At 36.0% G+C, this 20,508-nt stretch overlaps 1 protein-coding gene and 1 long non-coding RNA gene across 7 annotated transcripts; one reads left to right on the top strand and one right to left on the bottom strand.

Moving 5' to 3' along the window:
- Positions 1–742: 742 nt before the first annotated feature.
- LOC122022368 lies at positions 743–3,412 on the top strand. Its single transcript, XM_042580334.1, has 5 exons — positions 743–877; positions 1,667–1,719; positions 2,558–2,731; positions 2,888–2,968; positions 3,067–3,412. The coding sequence occupies exons 1-5, from the start codon at positions 827–829 to the stop codon at positions 3,236–3,238; spliced, it is 531 nt and encodes a 176-aa protein (XP_042436268.1). The 5' UTR covers positions 743–826; the 3' UTR covers positions 3,239–3,412.
- Positions 3,413–6,264: 2,852 nt separating this feature from the next.
- On the bottom strand, positions 6,265–9,512 carry LOC122023992. Of its 6 annotated transcripts, none has more exons than XR_006123278.1 (6): positions 9,234–9,512; positions 8,940–9,124; positions 7,038–8,583; positions 6,850–6,898; positions 6,709–6,785; positions 6,265–6,622 (listed from the first exon to the last, which is right to left on the bottom strand). It is a non-coding gene; the product is annotated as an uncharacterized LOC122023992 (long non-coding RNA). The 6 variants fall into 6 exon arrangements; XR_006123277.1 differs by having other exon boundaries at positions 7,038–8,543; XR_006123281.1 differs by having other exon boundaries at positions 7,038–8,490.
- Positions 9,513–20,508: the final 10,996 nt, after the last annotated feature.

Genomic DNA, 20,508 nt, shown 5'->3' with positions numbered 1-20,508 from the left:
TTTTAATTTTTTAAATTCTTTTTGCTTCTTCCGCATGTGATGTGGCAACGCCAAATCAGCGTTCCGCATGAACTGTTCCGCAGGAGAGCAGCTTTGTATATATATATATATATATATATATATATATATATATATATTAAAAATAATAACAACCTCAACTTTATCAATGTTAGGACCAGCAGGTCTCAATCTCCCTCTCCCCTTAGAAAGTAATAAAAGTTATTCTTTAGTACGCAGCAATCGGGCACTTTAATTGCCTTGAGAATACAATGCATGTGCTTGGCAATCATACTGGCACAGCCATCACATGATTTCTTCTCCATAATTAACTTGTCATGTGTCTGCCAAGCAAGATTGTGATGCCATGCTAATTCATGATTACATTCTGATTTAGGACCCGAAATGAAACGATCGAAGGAAAAAACATCGAAGAATAGAGGTGTTACTAGTCTTTGCTTAACCTTGAGGAAAAGAATAAGAGAGTAAGATTATCAATCTATCTTTTTCTTTCTTGTGAGGCTACTCCAGCTTCAATCGCCAAGCAACGATGCCATCAATTTTGTCTAATTTTGAACCAAAGGTTTGGGGCATATAAGGGAATGGACCCTTTGATCGTCATTGGGCCAACTGCACTCCGGTTTGCTTAATTAGGCCGACCGAACTCTGGTCAAATTGGGCCGCTGAACCGTTCGGCTTTTGCTACATCCCGGTTTATATGAACCGGTTTTAGAGTCTTAAAACCGGAACTAGAGAAGCTAAATAATCGAACGCAGTAGGGCTCACGGGGAGGATCCCAAACCTTGTTCGGCGGCGGGCGTCGAAAGAGATGACGGACGGAAGTGATCTCGAAGCTCCGGAAGAGTTCACCGCTGCCCAGGTACGGCTATCCTACTTTGTGCTGTCTTAGGAGGAATGTTATTGGAGACGCTTTGCGTTGATTATGTGGATATTAATTATCAAGTGATCGATTTTGGTTTTTCGAGCTTTCCCTCGACGTTTTTGTTTCTTATTGATTTACATATAAGCGTGATGATATAGTGAAGAAAAGAAATGATTTGTTTTTTTTTTTTTTTTTGCTGCATCAGATTAATGAGAGAGTTTCGTGCTTACTGTCTGGAATTAACGTATCGTCTTTTGGGGCCCTTTCAGTAGAGTTCTATGTGTCTTTGTTACAGCCTGCGAGCTCACTTCTTAGTTATATGATAGTTTTTTCAATGCTATGTGTATGTTAGATCTTACCAGTTGTAAATGCCGTATGTGTCCTATTTGCTTGAATTGTCAGATTTACCTCTTCTATGGGCGGCATAGTGGACAAGTAGAATATGGTTGTTTATGTTTACTTTGAACAACTTATAAGTTATGAAGAACCGATGCCATGAGAACACCACAGAACCCTAACAAAAATTGTACTATCATCTTCATCATTTCTCCAAATTCAAAATCTCTATGCAGACTTTTACATTCCGCATGTTAATTCAAAATCTTTCTGAAAAATAAGTTTGTACACCAATTATGCAGGAAAGTGTGGCATTTCTTAATGTTGGTATTATGATGTCGTTTGTATGCCAGTGAACAATTATTTGTGTTGGGATTCGAATGAAGAAAATTATGACGTTTGTGTTCTTACATTTGTCCACAATTTTTATTGAATATTGTTGCTTTGCAGGGCATTGAGGAAGATGAAAAAATTAGAAAAATCCAAAGAGAGAATTTAACAAGGTAATATTTTTCTATCTTGCACAACTTTTTAACTTTAATTTATAATTACCTTCTTATGGTAAGGTAATTGCATTGTCTAATTTTTTGATGGTATGTATATGTTTTGCAAATTACATATCCATTAAGACGCACGTTACTCTTTTTTTTCCTTTTCATGTTGTTTTTAGATACAATGTCGTGTTAGCTTTTATGGTGATGCATCTTATGATTACATGATCTTTTTGATGTCTTAGTTTTTTATTTGCTTTACTGTCTCACTTGGTCCCCTTGCAAGAGATAAGCATTGGTGATCATTATCAAGCTTTTGCATTCGCACATGTCTCCCATGGAATGCTTGAAGGAATTTACATTTCTACTATAGCTACAAGAAAAGACTAATGCTTGCAAGTCGTGCTATTGACGAGTTTTGATTACTATGATGTGTTTGTAGTTATTGTATGGTGTTTAGTATCTTTTACCTAAGAGGAGGAGGTTGGAAACTGCTGCTAGAGTTCATTTATATAAAATGTAAAGTTCAATTGAACTTTTCATTTGGAATTATATAAAGTTAGAACAGGTGCATACTTTCTCATGTTGCGTGTTGTGAAGTAATCAGAGCCTGTATTTAAACGTGATTCTTGCCATCAACCTTATTTTACATGTGATTAACCCTCGAACAATTTTCAGCATAATGCTATTGAGTTGTGGATATAACTAGTGAAGAATTATCTAGGTGCCTTAAAAGGATCAGTGCAATTGCATAAATGCATAGAAATTTTGTTTTACCCTCTTCTGGTGTTTTGTTCTTTTTGGAGCTTAAAATAGTAGCAAAACAACTCAATTATTTAACTTGTTTCAGGGTTGCCCATGAGAACAAAGAACGCAGGAGACAGTGGGCGCTAAGAAAAACTCGACCAAAATCAAAGAAGAATGTTGATCTTGAAGCTGCGGCAACTGAAAACCCAGAGGAGCTGCCTAATATTGGAGAATTGCTTCCAAGCAACATTGTTGAAATTCTAGCAGCGCGAGAAAAGTATACCCTACTTTTATAATCCCTGCATTCTCGTTATCGGGCATCTTCAGCTAGATGATATGTTTATATACTACGTTAGGATTTTGCCATGTTATAATAGTTAATCAATTGTTCACAGATCCTGACACTAATGGATGATCAAATCCTTTTCTACAGAAAAACTTTCTCATCGGATTCTGAGGAGGAAGCCTTAAAAGAGAAGCCTAAGAAAAGAAAGAAAAAGCTTAGAAATTCTGGGTATTTACTCTTCAATGTTCATGAAATCAATCCCAAATAGTTGAAGATATGGTTTGTTTTTTAATTGATGCTAAATAGTCTATTTTTGTTCTCTTTAGTCCTGAGACTATTCTCCTAAACAAGATTCCTCCGCCTCAATGTTTGGAGAGTTCCTTGGAGTTTCTAAAAAAGAGAAAGATGCAGGTTTCACGATCATCCGCCATTCTAAAAAATGCAGATCAAGCATTGCGACTCATTTCATCCAAAGGTAATTTGTTGAGTAAGAATTAGTATGTATCCATTGTTGAAGTTAGTCTCGGAACTTTATATGGTAATTTAGACTGGATTTCAAGGTTTGAACCTTCCGAAGATTTCAGTCAATGCGTTATTATCGCTCTTTGGTGTTGTAACATTGCCATATTATCTTTGGAGTATATAATTGTTCTTACTAAAAGTTTCAATCTAGTAGCAGTGTACTTCTCATCTCAGTTAGTAAAGTTGGCTACAGAAGACCGACATGGTTTTTGGTTCAGGTTTAATGCAGTCGAATCACTTGGAGTTTGGTCGAAATGGATTGGGTCAGTCGAGCCACAGACAACTCGACCTAGGCGAGTAGAAGTGGGTTGACAATGTTGTTTAAGTAATAAAACTATAAATAGGGTTGAGTATTCTATTAAAATGATAAAATCTAACCAAATTTAATTAACCAAAATCAAATAAATCAAAATTTTTTGAACTAATTGAAAAAAATTTAATAAAAAATGAATAAATTGAATCAAAAATATATATTGGTTAAAAAAAAAAAAATTAACTGAAGGTTTTTTTAAGATTTATAAATCTGGAGAGATTTAGGGATGGATGAGGTATGATTGTGGCTCCTCCCTTCCTCTCTTGATCTGGTTTCGTTGATTATTCTTCTTTCTTCGGACTGGATGACGGCCTCTTCTTCCTTTGTTCTGTTACAAGGAGAGGAAGAATTCGTGCCACGAACGAAGAGCTTCAGCAGCATTCGGAGAGGTCAAGGTCGTGTTGCTAATTGGCCATGGAGCAGACCATGGCTCCGGAGGTGCAAATCATGTCAAGGTTGAGCTTAGCATTATAAATGAACCAAATGTTCATGAATAAATTTGATATTCGACTTAGTAAATTTGTTTATGTTCGTTTAATATACACAAGATCAATTAAACAAACAAGTTCGAACAGTTCGTGAAATTAAACAAACAAGTTCGAACAACTCGTGAAATTAAACAAACAAGTTTGAACACATGTGTTCAACTCGTTAACGTTCGTGAATTATATTCATTAATAAAATTTTTATCAATATACTAAATGATTAATAAAATAAAATAAATAATAAATTTGAATTATCAAGTTCAATAATTAATCAAACAATTAAAAATTTTAAACAATCAAACACGCTTGAATTGAGAACTCGATAATATCTAAATAAATCAAGCTCAAGCCAAACCTAAATTGAGAGTTCGATAACATTTAAATGAACCAAGTTCAAGCGAAGCTTTAAACAATCTTAAATTCATAAAACATAAATCAAACCAAGCTTGAATAATCATTTCAAAAGCTTGGTGCATTTTAGACTCGATTTGATTCGGCTCGATTATCTTATCAAACACGCTTGAACATCTCAAAACTTTACTCAATTTAACTTGACTCGTTTACCGCCCTAGCTAAGCTGCTCGAGGTAGGGATGGCAATTTCACCCGAACCCGATGGAGGATCCGACATCCGACCCGAATGGAGGAGGGTATGGAGGGACTATCAATACCCGATACCCGACCCGAATACCCGATTAAATAATATATATACATATATTAAAGAAAATTTTCCTTTTCTAAAATCAACTTACTATTTTTTGTTGATATTAGTAGGCCTATATAGATGTTTAATCTATTTTTTTAATTATATATATATTTTTTAATAGGATGTTAATTTTAATATGTTTTTGTTGAATGATAATAGCTCGATAGAAAGAAGAAAAATTATACGTATAGAATATATCCTGTCCTTTAATGGGTATGGGTATACCCATTGGATATCCTATATCCGATGGGTATGGGTACGGAGGATATAGAATCCGACCCGAACCCGACCCATTGCCATCCCTAGCTCGAGGGCCATGGAGCACACCATTGGCTTCAGAGGTGGAGTTTGCAATTTTTTCCCTCCGCTTCACCCTCTTGCTTTTCACAATGCGCTTCTCCCTCTCGCTTTTTTTTTTTTTGAAATAATCAAACTTGATTTTTAAATTTAGTCAATTAAATCGGTTTATTCAAATTTTTACTCTCACCCCTAAAATTAGATTTATTTGATTAAGTTTGTTTAATTTGAACTGAGGAACATTTTTATAGCGGTTGGACTTTATAGAACCTTTTTAAAAATTGGTTTGACGTAGAACTGTGCTAATTATATATAATTTATTTACTAGTAATATGAGATATTAATTATTCAATTAAAATTATATATATATATATAATGCTTTGATTAACACAATTGATCTTATATTGTCATCCTTTAAAATGGTGAAAGAGATTGTTTTTTACTCTCATTTTTCCCCATTCAATGAAAAAAAAAATATGGATCAATTTCAGATTTTTCATTTTACCTCATTTATTTTCTACCCGCGTTTTCGTTCTCCTTCTACTGACGGCTCATGTGGTAAAATCCGTGTCATTATTTTTTTTAAAAAAAAATTGCATCACTTTTTTCCTTTTATTTTTAGAAAATCAACTTTTCCTCCGTCGAACCCCTCCTCATTGTCCCACATGCCATTCTCCTCATTGCCACCCCACACACGATTCTACTCGTTGTAGTCCCACACGCGATTATCCTCACCGCCCCATAGCAATCCCTCGCTTACGAAACCCTGCCCTCCCTCGTCGTGACGTCGACCCTTATTGTGATGCGTCACTACAAGAAAAAAGCTAATAGACAACGCTTTTAAAGCGTTGACTTTGTGTCTGAAAAAGCGTTGTTAAAGGCACTGTTGTTAAAAGTCTGCTCAACGACAACGCTTTTAAAGCGTTGTCGTTTATAGCAAAGACAACGCTTTTTGCAACGCTTTAAAAGCGTTGTCGGTTTTTGCAAAGACAACACATAAAAAACGTTGTCTTTTTTAAAGACAACGCATAAAAAGTGTTGTCTTTTTTAAAGACAACATAGAAAAAATGTTGTCTTTTTTTAGCAAAGACATCACTTTCACGATATATAAAAAAGCGTTGTCTTTCTTAGCAAAAGACAAGAGGTTTTAAACTATTATTTTTTAATACCAAAGACAAATAACAAATAAATGAAAACGAATATACTTCAATCAACAACATATTATTAAATAAACAACCAAGATAAATATACAAATTATCATTCTTACACTTCTATAATAAACATAATTACTTGCATACAAAGAAATTTTAATTAGAAGGCACTCAAACCTACTTCTATCGACTACATCTTATTGCATGAACTTAAAGGATATTGATAAATGTTACTTATCCTCTTGACTTAAATGTTCTTTAATCATTGACTTTAACCATCTTCTCGCTTAAAGCTTTCTTGATAGTTCTTCGTTGAAGTACTTCTCAGTCACACTCCTGAGGTTCGGATGCAGTGCCACATAACATATAGTTGTTGCTTTTGATGTCATCTTTGGTCAAGTAAAGCGGCCTGAAATTTTACAAGTAACAGAACATTTTTTTCATTTGTAGATGTTAGCAACATATGTGGGCAAATGTAAGAAAAAAATAACATACTTTTGATTACTTTCTTCTTCAGTGAACACACTCATACTTTCTTGCATTCTGCTTTAAAACTAGAACATTTCTGCACACTATGCATATTATAGCATGTTAGGCATCAGTAGATAGAAGCTACATTTAGTATTGGAACCAAACCTGATGCACTCATCCAACTGGCATTCTTGCGAGACTAGGTTTTCAACTTCTGTTTAAAGGGATGAAAATATTAGGCAAACTTTGATGATCTTGTATATCAGCAAAAAATTTAACAGCAACTTACTCAAAACATGAAGATTTAAAATGGGTTTATTTGATTTTGCCAAGAAAGCAATGATGAGTCATACCTGCAGCATTGGCATAAATCCTATCCCTTCAAGCACATTAGTGATGCCATAAATCTGCCTCTTTTGCACCTACATGTAAAATTCTAATTATGTATAAAAGAAGAACAATTATGCAAACAACATATACTTCACCTCAAGTGTTTCTGCAGCTTTATTCAAGTCAAGAATGTCATCTTGTGCATGTTTAAGTAGATTGATAAACCGTTTGGTAAAGAGCCTTGATGGTGAAGTTAGATGATGATGAAAAAGAATTCCCAGTGATAAAGAAAACTTGACTTTTTTTTATGAAAGTGAGATAAATCAATCACCTAAAGAGCTATCATATCGGCAACTACCAACAAGAGAATCAAGAATCACATATATGTTGGATGGTGACCAAAATATGATATCATCATGACTATAGCACTAATTTTTGCATGATTAGCAAGATTATTTTCATGATTAGTGGTAAATGGAAAATTAGATACAGAATACTAATTCAAGATTCTCTATCATTTTCATTGACCATTTTATAAGACATGGAGATTGCTACTCAAACATTGCAGCAAAATGTTAAGCTAACTCATGCGAAATAGTACCCCTGGAGTTAATTTGTTCCAGTTTAGTACATGGAAGTAAACTAAAGAATTCCAAAAGTCTACTTTGAAAAATTCATCTATAAATAAGTATTTTTTTAATTGAATTTAAACAAAAATATGATATCAATAGGACTTATGGACTAGTTCAGCAGGGGATTAGGATTTAGGTCCAATTGAAAAACTTGATGGGGTATGGCTGAGTCACTTGACAATGACTAGATTTATTGTATAAAACTTGACAATGGCTGAGTCCATCTTAATTTGATAAACGATGAGTTGTATAAAATTTCAAGTCCAATGAATGTATCAACAACTATAGCATTATTGAACTGCATAAATTTGCCTAACAGCCAGAACAGCCTAATAAAATAATGCAACTTCCATAAACATCTCTTGGCTCTTGTTAATCCCATGGTCTAACCAGATTTTCATATATAATCATACCCTTACAGGAATGATTCCTCTGCATCCACATCACTATTGAACACTCTTATATGGAGGATAAAAGAGGAGATGTGAATTTATGGATACTAAATGCTTTAGTAGGTGTAATTGCTAAAGCAATTGTGGTTCATGAACTCATTTCATAATATCAAATAATTCATGCTGCATGCCACCATCATAATCAGAAAATTAAAAAAAATAAGTTTTTACTAAATTTACAGTTGTGGGCAACAAAAGTACTTAGCTTCATCTTACTGCTCTTGGACACCTTGGATCTGCTATATGTTTTCTTGTTCATTTTAATAAGAGGATTGATCACTACTTCAGTAGAGCCAGAAGTAGATCCATGTCCAACTTTCGTATGTCCAGCTTTTGTAGATCCTTGGATCTGCTATATTTTTTGACTCATTTTTTTGTCCAGCTTTCATATACTGTCATTGTAGATCCATGTTTGATGATTAATATTTTGATGCTCTCAATTCAACTACATTAAGAAAGCCCATGAGTCAATTTAGAGTGCAAGTCTGCAAACACATATAAGACAAATATTTAGCATGCAAAACGAGTAATAGATACTTCTACATTTCATCATGACCCAATAAGCACTCAATAAGAGCAGGTTAAGGAATCAAAGAAATTTCCTATTGGCCTTGTTTCAACCCTAGACAATTTATCATAAATTTGTAAAATATCTAGAGACACATTTACTTCACCATTCATTGGTGAATTGAGGGAAACATTGATATTTCCTGTAGTTTTCCTTAGCAGCGTCAACCTTTACAAACTCAACCAAATTATGACTTTAGTTCTATTAAAAGTAAGCCAGGAAAAAAAATCGTGTATCAAAGATACTACGTAGCACATTCAAAATTGGGAATACCATGGATCCTAAAGTTAGAATGAAAGCTGCCATAGAAATCTGTACATCGCTAGCAGCAAGCAGCAACACTCGCGAGCGGCAGGCAACAGCGCACACGAGGCTACAAGCGGCAGGCAGCAACACTCGCGATCCCGTGAACTGCAGAGCTCGCGAGGACGCGAGCTTTCGAGGCTGCGATGGCGTCGCTGGCGAGAAAATTTCAGACAATTGGAAAATGAGATTAGGGTTCTCTCGGTGGTGGCACCAATGAGAATAATGGAACCATCTTCGATGGCAGGGAGGAAGGAGTCTTACTGGAACTTGGAGAACCGGTGGATCTCATCGACAAAGAGTACAGTGCGACTGCCATGGGATCAGGCACGGCCGGCGCCGTCGATAGCCTCACGAAGCTCATACGCCAGAGGAAATGACAGAGAGGGTGACGAAGAAGGCGTATAGAGAGGCGAGGAGAGTTGAGGAGAGGGCCGAGCGATAGTGATCTTCCCAGATCCGTGCGAACTGCGAACCATAGAGGAGATCCCGTCACAAAGTTGGAGGGAGAGGGGAGTTTCGGGTGATAGGGGTTCGGGAGATAAGTGGGTGCCGAATTAAATCTAAAGTTTTTCTACCCTTTAGTTGATCCAACGGTTCATATTAATCTAGATTTAGATGAGGATTTGACAATAGACAACGCTTTTTAAAAATCGTTGTCATAGACACTAAAAAAATGCTTATAGATAACACTTTTTAAGAAGCGTTGTCTTTGGTCCATAAAAATCACTAATAGACAACGGTTTTTAAAAAAACGTTGTCTATTAATAAGAAAATAATGAAATAGACAACGCTTTTCACTAAAAGCGTTGTTAAAAAAAAAAAGACAACGCTTTTTAAAAAAAACGTTGTCTTTTAAGTGTTGTAGAATCCCAATTTTCTTGTAGCATGCGCACCACAGCACTCCCTCATCATGACCTGCGCTCTCTGTGCCCTACCCTCTCTTGTCGCATCCTCCTGTAAGTCTAGGTTTTCCAACCCTTTCCGTGCCCTACCCTCCCTCACCACGACTTTGACCGTCGCCCGCTGAGCCTCCTCCCTTGCCTTGACGAAGCTAGGTTTTTCTTATACTATGACTAAGCTAATTTTTTTTCCCACGCGTCCCTCACTTATAGTAACGAAGCTAATTTTTTCCTCGCTCGCCGATCCATCTCCTGTCGATAAGCTGATTAGGAGAATAATTAAGCTTCAAATATCTATCTTGATAGTCTCCTTCATCACTGCGCCAAGTTTTGTAAGTTATACACTCTGTTAAGTTCCTTCTCATTTGATACATACATCTCAAAATCATCAGGTGTATTATATATATTTACTATAAATGTGTTTTTTTTCCTTCTAAATTTGCTAAAATGAAGATCGAGAGAAATAGAGATCCATGCTTGCTAACTTGTATTTGCTATATTGTTGCATGTAAATCTATTAGTATGTGGTTGGATATTCTAATAACATAGAGAGATCTTTTTGATGTACTTTGTTGGTATCTTTAGGCATAAGCTATGTGCAAAGCAAAATGATTTCTTGGAATTTGATTGATGTAAGCATATTATTTCAAAATTACTGATTAAAGTTCTTCACGCAATAGATTCATTAAATGGTTTCTTGGAATTTGATTAATATAAACATATTATTTCTAAGTTATTGATTGAAATTCTTCACACGAGATTCATTAGCCATGCTATTTAAACAATTTAGAATCTAAAATGAAGTTAAAGGATATGTTCTCTTTTAAGAATCATCATATGAATAATTTATTGTCTATACTTACTATACGTTGAGACTTATTGTAATTTGATACTTAACATATTAGTAATTTATTTTACAATATGTTGATGGATCAAAATTGAACTGTTAATTATTTCTTTGGTAAGTAGAAAGTTACACAACCTTATTTATTTTTCATATTTTTGTTGTGTGCTGCAAAACACGTTTCCATTTATCAAAGAATAGTAAATTGTTTCATTTTAAATTTTAATATTTTGTTTATACAAGATTTTGAATATTATTTTTAATGTAGGGAAAAAATATGTTATCTTTGTTGGACATAATTCGGATATGTATGAATCGCGAATAAAAGCATCAAGACAAATTACCGACTTTAAAAGCATCATATATCAATCTTACAAAAATAGAGAAGAGTCGTGAAAAACTTTTCAAGCACATTTAAAAATTTTCATCAACTTGCTTTGCAACTTCAAGTTCGAGATCAATTTTAACTTTAAATTCAAAGAGAAAAAGGACAGCAGCCCTTACGGCTACTGTTGGCTGTTGGAGAAGGCAACAAAAATGTTACTACTCTTTGATGGAGAAGAGGAAGGAGAGGGAGAAAAGGGAGAGGCAGGGTCGGTGGCTGCGGCAGCAAGATGCTGCCCTTGAGAAAAGGAGGAGAGGGAAGGGGCTGCTGAGTTTGCTAACGCTGGAAGGAGAAAAAAATGAACAGGAGAAATGGGGAAGAAAAAGGGAAAAAGAAAAGGGCGGAGGGATGGGGCGGCGCACGGGTGGCAGTGTGGCTGCTCCTTGGCAAAAAATGAAATCGTTCGTCACATCCGACCTCAGGCCATCACAAGAGAGATAAATCATGACAGTCGAGAGGACAGGTGATGATGGGGTCAGTTACACAAGATCTAAAGATTTACGCTCCGATAACCTTGTGATTCGATCCCACGACCTCATGTGGCAAGCATGTCACTACTTACCATCTCGGATGACTTGTAAGATCCAGTGTGGCTGCTCCGTGCGGCAAAAGGCGGGTTCCGCCGCCCAGCGGCCCCCTACGCCTGCCCCATGGTATTGTAGGAGGAAGGTAAATCAGGGTGAATGTTGGGTTGGCAAGTTGATGGTTGTTCGAGGCTTTAAGCCAGCAGACGGGGATATTATCCGACATTGCAACTGACGACACTCGAACCGTCGCACCATGCGGCAAACATACCATCAACTTACCAACTGATCCAGCCCCGGGGGCCCAGTGTGGCTACTCCGTGTATAGAGAGAAGGAGGAGAGAAAAAAATAAAGAGATTTCAACGAAAATACATAATTCTTTTTAAATTTATCTTTAATTTACTTATCTATTGAATTTATTAAATTTAGTTCAAATTTAATTAATTTTAATTTAGCACCTTTAATGATTCAGTTTGTTTCTTTTATTTTATTATTATATATATTTTTCTTTATAAAAAATAGTTTTTAACCGATGATATCTGTTTATTAAGACAAACTAATACCATATCTAAGAATTGTTTAACTTCTAAGACCTCTTAACATCTTGCTCCACTTGAATTACCGATCAAATCATCAATATTACATGAAATTCACCGTGTTGATTCCACTTGACAGATTGAGAATTAAGACAACTTATCAACATTACCTACAATACATACAACAATGACAACCTAGAACAGAGATCTCCATTAGATCCTTTTACAATATTCTAGTGTAAGGAAGTCTATAATTTGCTTGAGCAAACAATTTGTGGAAGTTAAAAGCAGCATCTAAAATACAAGTGCTGATTCTGATTATCCTAACTAAAAGTCTCCATTTACTTATTGTTAAATGACAGACAGCAATTATTAACAGAAGATTTCAACGGAAAAAAAAAAAAATACAAAAGACAAACAGTAATTAATCAACTTAAATTGCTTATACTTTACAGATTGTTAAATGAACTACAGTAGACCCCATATTAATATTCTTTAAGACAAGAGAATGAAGATAAACACAGTGATTCTATGCAACTTCCACAGCCAAAGACGGAAAGTGCATCAATAATGCATTTCATTGATGCATTAAAACTGATCATAGATTCTATTTGATCAAGCAGCTAATTAGAAAAAGGATTAACATAGTAAAGTTAGCAGTGAAAATCATGTAGAAAAGGAGCAAGTTAGAAATTATATTTGTATTATTGAATAGCTCAATAAAAATAAGATGAAATGTATTTTCCAATTGTACAAATAAAGGAAATAGATGATTACTTACCATAGATAATTATAAACATCCTAGCACATGTTGTTAGAACCTGCAATTATAAAGATAATTATTAATCTCATTTTCTCAATGAACCACTACAATTTAATAAAATAAAATTTTGATAGTACCAGCTAAAGATATCAAACTTTCTTTATATGTGTCATGAACACTGTTATGATCGGGGGCGCTGGGGGTGAGCGTATTCGCCTTTTTATCACAATGAACGCTGTTATGATGATTATCTTTAATTGATCTGACAATCGACATGCCGTAATATTTACAAAATGTAATAAAACAAAAAGAATTTGGGTTTGCAAGTAAAATTATAATAGAAATGCAGTATTAATTTACACATACCTTTGCTTCAAAATTTGACAGTTGTGTTTGTCATGTGACACACCTTGATATCCACATCCACGATATATCCTATGTTGGCGCAGGTAGGCCATCAAGAGGGGGGTGAATTGCCTGTAAAATAAAGTAAATATTTCTCGATCTTTTAACTCTAATTAGTAGCACAATTATACTCAATTAGATTAATAACTAAAAAGAAGAGGCAAAGAAATTATTTGGTTACAATCTACATGATTGTTAATCCAAGGCAAAAGAAAGCACTAAAAATCTCCTTCGTTGAAGGCAGAGAAGTCTCTTACACTTGTTGTATGCTCAGAAAGTTATTAAGAAATGAATACAAGAGTTGATAAGTATTTTCTAGGTCCACGGGTCTTTTTATAGCCCCTGAAAAATTCAATCCGAAGCTAGAAGGTGCCTCCAGCATGGCAAATTTTCTCGCCGAAGATAAAGTTTTATCTTCGGCTAACGGCTAGGGAAGACACATTCTCACTGTTCATGGAAGGCACCTTCCAACCATGAAAGACACTTTCCATCCATGGAAGGCACTTTCCACAGGGCAACTCAGCTTAAAGCTTATCTCTTCGCGTAGTTCTTTGCGTAGGTAATTCTCCGGCTAATCGGAATTGAGCTCACCCGAACCTAACTCCGACCTTCTCCTCGAGCCAGCTTTCTTCCTGTGTTCTCGTCCCTCAAACGTCGTGCACATCCTTCACATCCACCGATGTACTCTTCTGCAGCATCTCGTCATTCGGATGCACCAAGCACGTCAGCTTCTTTCCCATATCATCATTCTTACTATCTGTGTCTTCCACTCGACTTCTGGTGTTCCTAAGCTCCTGCACACTTAAACACAAGGATCAAATACAACAAGACCTAACTTAACTTTGTTGACCATATCAAAACTATCACGAGTACTAACAATCTTTCCCTTTTTGATGTGAATCAACCCAAGTTCAAGTTAGAGTTAAAAATGCAATAACATAACTTAACTAGATTAAAAATTGCTTGCAAAATAAATAAAAATTTTAAATCCAAAAAAAAAAAAAAATCCTAACTCCCTCTTAACTTGTATTTGTTTCTACCCCTTTAATCTCATTAAAAAAAAGGAAAAATACAATAAACAGTTAAACAAACCTGAAAAAGATTTATAGGGATACATTATAAACATTACTAGTAGGCTAATATTTTTCAGAAATAATTTTCAAACATATTATATTTTTAATAATTAATCTTCTATTTTAAATTTAAGCATAATAATATATACTAGTAGAAAATTTTTTCTAGAAAGATATTATTTAGTCTAACGGAAATGAATTATTTTTGTAAAGCAACCAATTTTTTTAAAAAATAATTCATAATACTTTAGATAATATTTGAAAAAAAATTAAAAATTTTTATTATGATATATAATATCATATTTTATAAAAAAAAAGTTATCAGAAATAAGTCTTAAAATTATTTTTAATGTTTGAAATAGCATTTTTGTTAATAAATTTATATAAAATAATTTATCAGACAGAAAATTACAAAAATATATCCTTTGACAGAGAATATTATAGTTTATTATAGAATAATAATTTTTTCAAAAACTAAGTCTGTGAAATAATTTTAAATTTCAAAATACAACTTTCGTCAATAATTTTATAAAAAATAACTTGACTGTCATAGAATTTTTAAAAAAATCTATTTATATATCATATTTTCATTTTGCACAAAAAAGTTTTTAGCAAAAACTAAGACCGAAATAATTGATTTTATAAAAATAACTAAATCAAGCAAATTAATGCATAGATAATATTTTGAGCAAAGGAAAAAAATTATATATAATTTTTTTATTTAACATAATTTATTTAATTAAAAAAATAATCTTAAAAAGATTTTGAAATCCAATATAAGTTCTTATCTACTGGATTTACTAAAAATTTGGAAGGTACATAATTTTTAAGGATTTTCTTAATTTGTCCCTAGTGATTTCTAATGTACCAATTGATTCTACCATAATTTTTAAATTTTGATTTTTTTTTAAAATCGTTTGAACATTCATGATCATTTTTTAATTTTTTGATTTGTACTTTCAATTTTTCATTTTCTATCTTTAAATTATCAAACATATCTAAGGGGTATTAATTTTCTAAGTTTAATTTTAACCTAACATTATCTCTTTCTAATTGTATTATATTCTTAGATAACATTTGATAAATTCAAAAGTTTACTTAGGAGATAGTGTACGTACCTCACTTACCTCGTATTTTGATGCTCCCCCTTCGTTGTTGCTTTCTTCAGAGGATCCTCCCTCTTCGTCAATGCTCATCTCTGAGAAACTTTCAACGTCCCTTCGGTGATTTGCCATCAGGGCTAGTCTAGCGTAGGCCTCGATCTCGGACTCATAGGACGATGATTCATCCCATGTTGCCTTCAGATTCTTTTGCTTTGATCTTGTTGGTCCTTTTCCCTTGTCATTCTCCTTCTTCTTCAGTTCGGGATAATCGTTATTGATGTGCCCTTCTCCTTGATAGTTGTAGCATCGTACTTTCCTTTTGCTCCGAAAGTGCTTTTTCACCTTCGACTTATTAAATTTATTAGATTTAATAAACTTATTAAATTTTCTTACCAATAACACTGTTTTATCTTTATCAATTGATGATTCATAATCTGGATTGTCTGTTCTTACCTTTAGGAAAATTGTCTAACTTAGTTCCTTTGATTCTACACATCTAAATTTGTGAAGTTCTAAAGTGGAAAATAAACTTTCTGATGTGTTTACCTCTAGATCTTTAGAAATATAATAGGAGTCGACAACTGAGGATCATTTGGGTGTCCTTGGAAAAACATTTAATATGTACCTTAAAGAATCTCGATTTGTTACTGATCTTGTCCGAAAGTCAAGGAGGTGGATGCGGGGGGCGTGGTGCTCCTGTTGACCTCCGAGGGACTTCGCTCCTGCCTACAACACAAGCAGCATCAATGCTAAGCCAGGGAAGGGGTCCCCGGCGATAGTCCTCCGACGTTCAAGTCAGTCTCCGACGGAGCAAGAAGTAAAGGACTATAGCGCAACAGTAGAGATCGCGAGAAAAACATACCTCCGTCAATGCCTGGACCCCCCTTTATATAGGGTTCCTATAGCGTGTGTGCACGCTTCTTAAAGCGAGCACGCAATCCCAAACTTTTCTTGAAGCGACATGTTAGTAAAGTGTCCCTGACACAGTACCTTAACAGGCCGCACATATCTCTGAAGTAACAGTGGAAGCTTTTGCCGTACGATTCTTTGTCTGACCATGTCGCCCATCGGCAGCACTAGCTCCCAAAAGGATGTCGAAGGATATCCTGCTATGTTTGTTACCTAGCCGAACGGACTAGCCGCTCGGCTGAGAGTCTCCTGTCCATGTGTTGTCTGCTGCTGGGCCGAGCGGGATGGCCGCTCGGCCGGAAGCCTACTGTCGCACCGTGTGAGAGAGTCGTTCGGCTAATTGGCCTTGATCCAATTCGTCCGTCGTTGCGCCGAGCGGAAGAGCCGCTCGGCCTGGCTTCTACTCGTCCTTTGAGCGTCGATTTGATTACTTCATGTCGGAGATGGTGGGTTGGTGTTTAACCTCCGGTCGGGCTATGTCCCACCCGACCGGCCAAGATCCTCCATCCGTCGACCGTCTTGACTCTGACCTTCGTTGACCTCCACCGTGGCAACGGGGCGGGGCCGTTGACCTCCACCATGGCAGCGGGGCGGGGGCCCCTCCTTATCACCATATCACAAGCCTCCCCTTCAAGTCTAGTCGAAGGAGGCTATAGTCCGACTGACTAGGCCATTGTGTGAGCAGGTTCCATCCAAATTGGCCTTCCTCTCTGTGCAGGCTCTGATCAGGATAGGCCTGATCCTTGCCGATCGGCCTTTTGAAGCTTGTCGCTCGGACATAAACATGCTCCCTTGATCCAATCGGGCGGACAAAGGTTTACACTTGGTAGAGTTTTTTCCTCGGGCAGTCTCGGGCGAGCGCGGGCTGGGCTGACGTCACCCCGATTTCTTGGGAAGCATGCAAATCCCTTCTCATTAAGGCAGAATAGGTTCCCATACCTACCTTAATTGCCGACCTGTGGTAGCCTGCCATGTGTCGCTCCCACCACCGCCACATGCCTAACATGAAGACATTGATGGCGATGTTTGGCGGTTTAAATTCAATGGTCATATCTATGCCTAGGTTTCCGTGACCTAGATCAGACGGCTCCGGTCATCCGAGCTCGGGGTATATGAGTCTGCTGCGTCGCCGCCTTCTTCACTTTCGTTGTTGTGCCTCCGACGACCTCGTGCTTTTCTATGCCCTCCGGCGATTCCTTTCTTCTTGCTCTCCGGCGATCCTTCGTTCTCTTTCTCCAGCGACCTCCTCTCCTTTCCAGTAAGCTCTCTCCTTGTCACTTTTTCCTTCGGGCCTTCTGCTACCCACTGTTCCAACGTCCTTCCGGTGAAACTTTTCACATCTTTTTCGATCGTCTTTCTTTTGTGTCTGTATTTAGCGATGGCCAACTCCTCCCAGCCGTCGGCCTCTATCCCTAGACCTTGGTATACCACCATGGAATCTAGGTTTGACGAGGGCGACACGTTGAAGGTGAGATTCGTTTAGTAGGGTTACAAAAAGAAAGAAGTTTTAAAAAAAAAAAAAACGTTGAAGGTGAGATTCGAACCCACGACCTCGGGTCGGACTGACCCAAGCAAAACCGGCTCAACCAGCTGAGCTACACGGTTTTGTTAACCTTATATGGTGAGAATTAAGTTTATAGCATAGTTAATGATTAGGGAATAAATTGGGAAAAAGTGCGCGGCTGAGGGACCGAAGCCAAGACCCCTTGCTTCGGTTAAAAGTCAATTGACCAGCTGTGCCAGCGAGATTTGTTAATTAAGGAAAGAATGGATTATATTTAAGGTATAATAATTAATAAAGATCTTAGTTATAAGAAGAGGTTTAAGTTTTTCCCGAACCCTAAATTTTTCTCACCCAAACCTCTCCTCCTCTCTCGCAAACGGCGACAGCGACTTCGCTGTTTGGGCGAAAAGGGCGACGGAGCTAGGCTTTTTCCAGCCGGTCTTCACCCGTGTGCGACCACCATCGTCGAGGAGAGCTTGTGAGCACGAAGAAGAGCCGAAATCCAAGCTATTCGAAACCCTAGCAGCATTAGAAGCTCCCCCTTTTCGGTTGTAAGTCCAAGAACAGCGAGGTGAGTTGCTTCTCACCTGCAGTAGGAGTAGTTCCGAGCTTTGATTTGTTTTCATGACTTTCGGATTTTAGGTTGTAGAGATTTTGGTTTTATGCTTACTGCCGTGAGTTAGATTTCTGAAGCATGTAGTAGGAGTAGTTTTGGATTTTGTTCCTTCTTGATTTCAAGTTATGTTGTAAAGTTTGTTGTCCTATGCAATGAGCATGAAGAACAATTAGGATTCTCGGTTTCCAGTAGCAAATGGTTTACAGCAAGTTTCCCCTTTCACCGTGAACCTTACTACTGATCAAGCACATCTAATTAATAAGACAACACCTATAAATAAACATCAAGGAATAAATCTAGTTTAATACTTGTGAACTAGATTGTCAGACTAGCTGACATGAATAAACTTAATAAATCAGTATAAGTGTGAGGAATAAACTATGTTAGTATTAGGTTCCCAAGGCTAACATAAACTAGTTCAATTACTGCTTTCTATAAGTTGGTAGTGATGCTATTATATTGTTTGTTTCCCAAACTAGTTTACATCTGTTCCCATGCAATTATAGAACCAGATTTGAGTTTTGTTGGAGCTGTATTCATTTTTGGTTGTGCTGTATGAGTTTTTGGACAGAAATGGCAGCTTGTAATCTCACTCGTTTTAAGTGTCTTATCAGGTTTTATCATATTCGGATTTGATACTGTGCTTGTTTATTGAAGATTTCCATGTGTGCAAGATTGATCTTATTGGAGAGGTTCTTGTGTTGTGGAATTGACTCCTGTTGGCTTCAGATTTTTGTATCAAACATCTAGTTTTCTTTGTGTAGCAGTAGGTGTGCACAATTAATGAAGCATGAGCAGATTTTTAGTTGCATTTAGCTCATAGAATTCTTGTTGATTAGAATAAATTATCATACGAACAACCTCTAATTTTCAGAAAACAGTTTGTTTCTGTTTAATTATAGATAGTATATCTTAAGCATGTAATTATTAGTTTCTTTGCTATTACATAAGCATGAGTTTCTGTCTTTAAGAACTATAAGCAAGAAAGACTAAGGTCTAGACTTGATTTCAATTCCAGAAGATTGAATATCAAAAGCGCACACAAGGTGTTTGCTTAAATGCCAAGTAAGGGCAAGTATAAAGAAGTTATAGTTAAAAAGAAAGTATTTTACTTTTAAAGGGCATGTACCGGACACAAGGTCCAAGGGATGGGCTCCAAGATGCCCCTAGGCACAAGGCCTAGAAGTATCTTAGTAGTTTCGGGATTAGCTACCTCGATTCTTATTAAGAATGCGCGCAAAGTGGTACAATGTCGGGCCCAAAAGAAGTTTATTATTATTTTAAAGTATTAAAGTATAAGTTTTGAAACAAATGCAACAAGCTTTAAATATGTTTAGAATTAGAAAGTTTAGTTTCTTGTTATTTGAAGCATGCAGTAGTAGTTTTATTTGTTTCTTGCTATTAGATTATTCAGCATGTTTAGCTTTATTTGCTTTCAGCATGCAGTTATAGTTTTATTCTTGTGAGCGTGAGTAGATTTACATGTTTAGTAGCTTTACATGTTTAGTATTTCAGTTAGTATGATTCGTTTATTGGTTTTTGAGCATGATTAGCTATACATGTTTAGTATTTCAGCTAGTATGATTCCTTTGCTATTTATGAGCATGAGTAGTTTTATATGTTAGCATTCAGTTTTAGCATGTTTTTATTTATATACATGCATATCGAGTTTTTGTGAGTAGATAACACTCACTAAGCTTTATGCTTATAGACTGCACTTCCTCCTACTGCAAATAAAGGAAAGGAAAAGATTTAGTAAGGAAGGCGACAAGGTGGTGGTGATGAAGGTGTGTGATGGCTGGACTATAGGGAGATCAAGAGTTTGCTAAGGAATTGTTAAGACTTTTCTGTTTAGAGTTCTTTAGTTTTCTTTTAATGCTATTATGAGTCAATATTGTAATTAAGTTTATTCCGCATTTGTAGTTGGGTTCTATTGATGGAGTGATATTGATGTTTTCTATTGTTAGGGTAGTT

Source organism: Zingiber officinale, chromosome 9B, assembly GCF_018446385.1.
Source record: "Zingiber officinale cultivar Zhangliang chromosome 9B, Zo_v1.1, whole genome shotgun sequence".
Classification (NCBI taxonomy): domain Eukaryota; kingdom Viridiplantae; phylum Streptophyta; class Magnoliopsida; order Zingiberales; family Zingiberaceae; genus Zingiber; species Zingiber officinale.
This window is presented reverse-complemented; position numbering and strand designations above follow the sequence as displayed.

What these genes read in the sequence shown, in the direction of transcription:
- LOC122022368 (XM_042580334.1), top strand. Translation starts at nt 827, where the DNA reads ATGACGGACGGAAGTGATCTCGAAGCTCCGGAAGAGTTCACCGCTGCC. An exon ending in AAGAGTTCACCGCTGCCCAG is followed by an intron (nt 878 to 1,666) that starts GTACGGCTATCC and finishes GTTGCTTTGCAG; the next exon opens with GGCATTGAGGAAGATGAAAA. An exon ending in AAAAAGCTTAGAAATTCTGG is followed by an intron (nt 2,969 to 3,066) that starts GTATTTACTCTT and finishes TGTTCTCTTTAG; the next exon opens with TCCTGAGACTATTCTCCTAA.